At 38.0% G+C, this 6,808-nt stretch overlaps 1 protein-coding gene across 1 annotated transcript in view; it reads right to left on the reverse strand.

Moving 5' to 3' along the window:
• The window catches only part of C4BPB (complement component 4 binding protein, beta), a 36,694-nt gene that overhangs the window by 13,047 nt on the left and 16,839 nt on the right, over window positions 1-6,808 (reverse strand). Inside the window, exons 4-5 of the mRNA XM_006834206.1 lie at window positions 5,391-5,564; window positions 2,531-2,707 (exon numbers count right to left, since the gene is read on the reverse strand). Of these exons, the coding sequence (XP_006834269.1) occupies window positions 2,531-2,707; window positions 5,391-5,564 (351 nt within the window). The remainder of the gene's footprint in view (window positions 1-2,530; window positions 2,708-5,390; window positions 5,565-6,808) is intronic.

A 6,808-nucleotide genomic window follows, 5' to 3' on the forward strand; every position in this document is an offset into this window, starting at 1 on the left:
ATAATTATTTTTTGAAGTTTCTTTCCCCTCTTATTTTTCTACAACAAAGATGTATTGCTTTATTATTGTTGTGTGTTGATGAGTCAATTCCAATTTGTAACAACCCTGAAGAACAGAGAAAAAATGCCCATATAGGGTTTTCTAGCCTGTAATCTTTATGGGAACAATCTTCCAGACCTTTTCTTCCACACAGCAACTGGGAAGGTTCAAACTTCTGACCTATTAGCGGCCAAGTGCTTAACCACCAGGGCTGCTGATGTGTTACTTTAGCAGTTAATAAATTCATTTTGAGAGGTCAAAGACTGAACTCAAAACTGAATAGAGCAAAGGAAAAACAATTTCTAAAAGTTCATTAAGAAATACCAGTTCAGACAGGGTTCTGTTGACTTTACGTAAACATACAATTTTGAACTGAAGGAGATGATGGATATGCTGGGTCTAAACAGAAAATAACCAGTTCTTTTTCAGGAACCTAAAATGAGCCTGGCATGGAGCTGTAAGATAAGCACTGGACTGCTAACCACAAGGTTGGTAGTTCAAACGCACCAGCTGCTCCTCAGAAACACTATCCAGGGCCACTGTGAGCTGGAACCAACTCCAAGGTACTTAATAATAACAAACAAAATTAACAGCAACTGGTTTGGTTTGGTTTTTTTATATTCATCATCCTAGATTTGTACAATGAATTACCATAAAAAGACAGGGAACCTGAAGTTGGGAATCAGAACACAAACTACTGAATTAAAGAAGAGTTTAAAAAAAAAAAAAAAAAAAAAGGAGCGTAAAACAGAAAGGGCCTGGAAGAAATGAACAAATACTGTGCCTACTGTGCCACTGCCCCCAACTCAGGCCTTTGCTTCATACCTCAGACTTCCATTTCTACCAGATGTGCAGGGTTAATGCACAAAATAGTTGGATAATAGATTCATTGTAACATTTAAAACATACTTATATTGATCAGCCATCAAATACCAGTATTTGCAAATGCTTTTGCCAAGTTTGTTGCTGTTGTTTTTAAACGCCGGTCAAGTTCCATTGAGTTAGTTCCTACCCATAGCGACCCTGTATATGCTGCAGTCCAGTGCTTATCCTACAGCACACACAAGGACTCCATATATATGTACACACACATATATAAAAGAGTGTGAGTCAAAAATTATCTTCACACTAACTGTAGAATTAATTTCAATCAACTTTTAGAAAAGAAAAACACATTTTTCAACTTAATTTCTTTGCCTTTTAATACTCTTTGCCCACCTGTCAACAAGCTTTCTGTATTTCCTTATTTAAAATGTTTTAGACTGAACTGTGAGCCACAAATGCACCACTGTTTTCACTTCTTCATCAGAGATGACTCTTAGTCCTTGAAGGGCTACTTTCAGGGAACCAAACAGGTAAGAGTTTAATGACGTAAGATCAAGACTAGGGAGGATGCTTTAACACCTCAAAACAAAGTTTTTGCAGAGTGTCAATAGTATAGGCAGAGGTGTGTGGATGTGCATGCAGGATCACAATGCCCTTGGATAGCAGTCTTCTATGTTTAATACAAAATTTAGGCTTCAGCTCTTCAGTGAACATCTCACTGTAATGAGCACTGCTGATTGTTGAACCTTTTTCCTCATAGTGGTCCAATACTGGCCCTTGAGAATCCCAGAGAACTGTAAGCATCAATTTTCCAGCTGATAATTGACTTTTGAACTTTTTCTTGGTCGGTGACTGAGGATATTTCCATTCCGTACTCTGCTGTTTGCTCTCAGGCTCATAGTGATGAATCTATGTCTCATCACCAGTAATGATTTTTTTTTTTTTTTAAAAAGAAAACTTTTACCTTCCTTCGAGTATGGGTCCAAATTTTGTTTGTAGATGTCCAAACACATCTGTCTATGCTGTTCTGTGAGTTATTATAGTACCCATATCATACAAACTTTTTGAAACCCAAGTCTGTCATGGATTATTTCATAGGCAGATCTATGGCTGATTTGCAAATGATTTACCACATAATCCACTGTCACATGTCTCTCTATTCAACAGAATCATTCATGTGCATGCTCAATGTTGTTACCAGCCATGGATGTAGACAGGTGTTTTAATATAACTGGAGTACGGATAATATTTGTGTGTGTATATGTGTAGTTGCTGTTGTTAAGTGTCATCAAGTCATTTTAGACTCATAGGGACCCTGTGTAATGTTTCTAAAAAGTGACTAATGGGTTTGAACCATCAACCTTGCAGTTAGCAAATGGATATCACTTGGGGATCTCCAAGGAATGTCTAGAATAATGCTAGAGAAGCCAAGACGAGGATAGTCCTTCAAAGCAGGCAGAGAAAACCTTTTCTTTGTGTTGGCTCACTGAATTCACACTTGTAGTCTCCTAGACTGAGGAAATAAATCAATCTCTAGTTTTTAAAGTCACTCATTTGTAGAGTTTCTGTGACATCAGCACTAAGAAACTCAAGACAGAATTGCAAGGCTGTGGCCAATGCCTAGGGAGTCAATACTAGTCAGTAACTCTGGCATTCTTGCACTTACTACTTTTGCAGATGGGAAAGGGAGGTGCCCAGGAATGGTCTTCTAGACACTGGCTCCAACTGCTGCCCATGAGGATATAGTTGTCATCACACTGAAACGTGATGTTGTCGTTGACATTCACAGGCCCCATGAAACTGAACTCACCATTAAACAGCTCAGGATCAGGACAGTGTCCCACTGAAAAAGAAGACAGCCAGTGATCTGAAAATGCTAGGTTGATGTCTGCCACAGGGAAAGCCAGACATTCAGTGAGAGTTCTTCAGTGAGAGTACAGGGAATGAGACTGAAAGCAGCACCTCTTTAATATGGACAGGAGTCCTGGTGTGGCGCTATGGGTTAATGTGCTGGACTGCAAAGTCAGTTTGAACCGCAAGGTCGGTGGTTCAAGCTCACCAGCCGCTCCTTGGAAACCCTATACAGGGTCGCTATGGGTCAGAACCAACAGCACTCAACAACAACAACATAGTTTAAACCCTATCAATGCAGCATGAGAAAAGACTAGGTTGTCATAAGAATGGCAGACAAGTGCTGAGTCATGCATAACAATCACATGAGTTGGCAATTGAATTTACTAAAAGCAGTTACAGGTGTAACTGGAAATTAACAGCAGCATATTCATTATCCTACTACCTAAGCCTTACTTAAAATTCCAATGCTGATGGTTTTGTTTTGTTTTACCCATGATGTAGGAAAAAAAAAAAAAAAAAAAACAGGAGAAAACCCATAGAGATGTGAATTTAGTCATAAGAATGAAAAATAAAAATATTCATGTACTTTATACTAGAAGGTATAAAGGAGAGCTATTCCAGTTATTTAGAAAAAGAAAAAGAAAAAAAAAAAAGTAGTGAGAGCTGAGTGGTTTCCATCCTGTCTAGAAGGGGCTGGTGAAAGGAGATGGGGAAAAGACTCTTGTGGATCGATAGTGAGTAATTGTTACCATGACTGATTGTGATCGTTGCAACTCTAAAGGTGGAAGTTTTGTAGCAAAAAGAGGAAAGTGACTGATCTTGTAGTCCAGGAGTGGAGGACCCTAGGATCATCAAGGGAGAAGAGCAGGAGTGGAGTGTGGGAAGCAGCAATGCCAGAGATGGAGGCAGAGATGATGACATGGAGAGATGGAGCCACTGGGGACTCTAGACTTAGGGAGAGAGAGAGAGGGATTGTGTGCTGGCAACTGAGGGTGCAGACTTGCAGGGTATGCCCTTTGGGTGTTTGAATGATTGTATATTCCTGAGTGTTTTGGTGTACATTAAAACAAAACAGAAGGAATGGAAACAAATACTGTTGAATGATGATGCATGAAGGAGATCATAATCATTGCAATGAAATGAAGTATGTAAGGATGAGTGTTAAGGTTGATGTTCTCCCAAGTAAACTGTCACTCAAATTCACAATTTTAAAAAAAGTAGTGAGAGAACATGGACTCTTTATTCTCCCACAAATGAACTTTGCAACCTTGAGCAAGTCACTTGGTTCTCAGTTGTCACATATGTCAATTGAGAACATAAATTTTTCTCAGTTCAAAAGTTGTATGATGAATGAAATAAATTATTCACTCCAAAACAATAAATGAAGTGGTCACCTATCATCCGAATAAGAGATTCGTTTTTAAAGCAAACAATGCTGTTGTTGTTGCTAAGTAACACTGAATCGGTTTTGACTCATTGGGACCCTGTATAGGGTTTCCAAGGAGCAGCTAGAGAGTAAACAACCATAAATACTATACTCTCACATTAACCAACTCTGTGAGACCAAATCATCAACATTTACCCTAAAACAAAGACGCAACGCCAAGGAGGGGTAAGGAAGCTAGATTAATGAACACAGAACAGAAAAATAGAAATAATAAGAATGTCAACACATTGTGGAAAACGTAACCAATGTCATGGAACACACTGTATAAAAATTGCTAAATGGGAAGCGAATTTGTTGTGTAAACTTTCGTCTAAAACACAAACTGTTGTTTTGTTTTTAAATAAATTTATTTACAAAAATCAAATGAGGGTGTAGATGAAACAAGGTTGGTCAGGTGGTGAAGCTCAATGGTGAGTAAATATGAGTTCCTTTACTCTTCTGTCTATGTATCATATGCTTGAGATTTTCTACAATACAGATTTTTTTCATATGAAATTTAACAAAATTGAAATGAAGTTAAAGCCAAAAAAAAAAAAAAAAGCTCTTTCTCATAGGAATGGTTGATTCTATAAATTCAATTAAACTAATACAGATCAAGAGTTGATCATGTGTGGACAGATGGAGCGGCTGGGGACACTGGGGACACTGGACTCAGGGAGGGAGACGGGATGTGTGCTGGCAGCCAGGGGGCGTGCCTGTGTGGTGTACCCTTTGGTTATTTGATGATGCATGGAGGGAACTGTAATCATTGCATTGTAGCCAAGTATGATAGGATAAGTGTAAAGCAGATGTTCTCCCATGTAAACCTCACAATAAAAACGTTAAAAAAAAAGAGTTGATCACATACTTGCTAAGAGAGGTTCCATTTTACTCTTCTATTTTTGTATGCTTGAAATTTCCCATAGTATAAAACATTTTAAAGCCACTGAGAGTCAACAAAATTGAAATAAGCTTAAATTACAACAACATAAAGAGTGTTAATAGATGGGAGGGAGGAATATTTTTTTCCCATATGGACACTGATTCTATGAATTTGATTAAAGTAGTACTGATCAAAAGCTGACCATGTACCTTCAAAGAGAAGCTATGTGGCTACAGTGCTTTAAAAGTAAAGTCCTAAAATAATTTTTTTTTAAAAATTGGTCTGCTAAACACTGAGAATGGTAGGTAGGATATGACAGAATATAGCAGATGACAAAGTGAGCAAAGAGGCAGACAAACTTACAGCGGCATGTGGGAGTAGGGGCATCCCACTCTTTGGAGGCATTGCAAAAAAGGGTGTCCTTGCCTACCATATGGTAACCATTGAGACAGAGATAAGTTCCCAGAATCTGTCCTTTCACCTCCTTTACAACAAAAATGCTATTGTCCACAGAGGGAAGTTCTGGACAGTTCTCCACTGGAAGGAAAGAGAAAACAGATTGACTTGATGTATAATGTACTGTGAAAAGGCCCTATTAGGTTCCAATCCAAGTGTCTATTTTGCTGAGTTGATTCTGATTCCTTCTTGGATTCTTTCATATCCGTGTGTCTCATTTCCCCCAAATCTCCAATTTTATTTCCACAATGATAACAGGAATCTCACTCAAATTAAGCCACAAATTAGCCACTCCTTTTTAAAGAAACAATCCATTTTTCAAATATCAGTCCTGGAGTTTATAACAGACAAGGCCTCTCTCAGAAATTCAAAATTGGATTTTTTGGTTCCCTCTCCCAGCACAGAAAACGAAAGTTAAACTGGTAATCACCCACCTGAGAGAGCAGAATCATCATTAAATATTTACTAAGTCCTTATCGAATGAAAATCATTGGGCCAAGAAATTTGAAATTTTTCAATCAAGGAAAAAATAATTCCATTACAACTCTAGACCAAGATGTCAAATGCCTTGCAAATTGAGCTTAAGAAAAGCATACATACCATCTGAGGCAGAAGTCAGCCACACAACCACAAAATAGCACACAAACTGAAAAAACATCTGCTCCTCAATCACTTGACCCAGGCTGGAATTAACCCAGCCCAGACACCTGGTTTGAATCCAATTAGATCTTCTGATACTGATTAAGACCAGGCCAGCCACCTCCCTCTTAGAAAAGAAGTTGAATTAATGTCTCGTCCCTGGAAATTATGGAAAACAAAAAAGAAAGAAAAAAAGTTCCTACCACAGAAAGTAAGAACAGTTGAGAAAGTGGGTACAGGGATGGACTTTGTAAAGTTACAAAGTACTGCAAAGAATGCTGCCAGTTTTAAAACTCAGTGTCAAAATTTGCCATTTCTGGGAATGCAAATTCAGTTGACCAACCAACCACCTTTGAACTTCAAGGTTTATTCTTCCACAATTGATTTAGCCAAATAGAGTTGTCATGACCTCTTACAGTATTTAACAGTGTTTACAGTCCATTCTCTGTAATTCTTTCCAAAATATGTGTCAACATGGCAAGGCCATGAGTCTAAGGATTATGTAATCATCCTCAATTTTGTCTTCTGATGTAATGATTCTGTATGCTATAAATCCTAATTGCTACGATGCTAATGAGGCAGGATTAAAGACAATTACGTTAATAAGACAGGACACAATCTATATAGGGTTAAATTGTATCTTAAACCAATCTCTTTTGAATTATAAAAAGGATTAAACAAATGAG

The sequence above is a fragment of the Chrysochloris asiatica genome, unplaced genomic scaffold, assembly GCF_000296735.1.
Source record: "Chrysochloris asiatica unplaced genomic scaffold, ChrAsi1.0 scaffold00009, whole genome shotgun sequence".
Classification (NCBI taxonomy): domain Eukaryota; kingdom Metazoa; phylum Chordata; class Mammalia; order Afrosoricida; family Chrysochloridae; genus Chrysochloris; species Chrysochloris asiatica.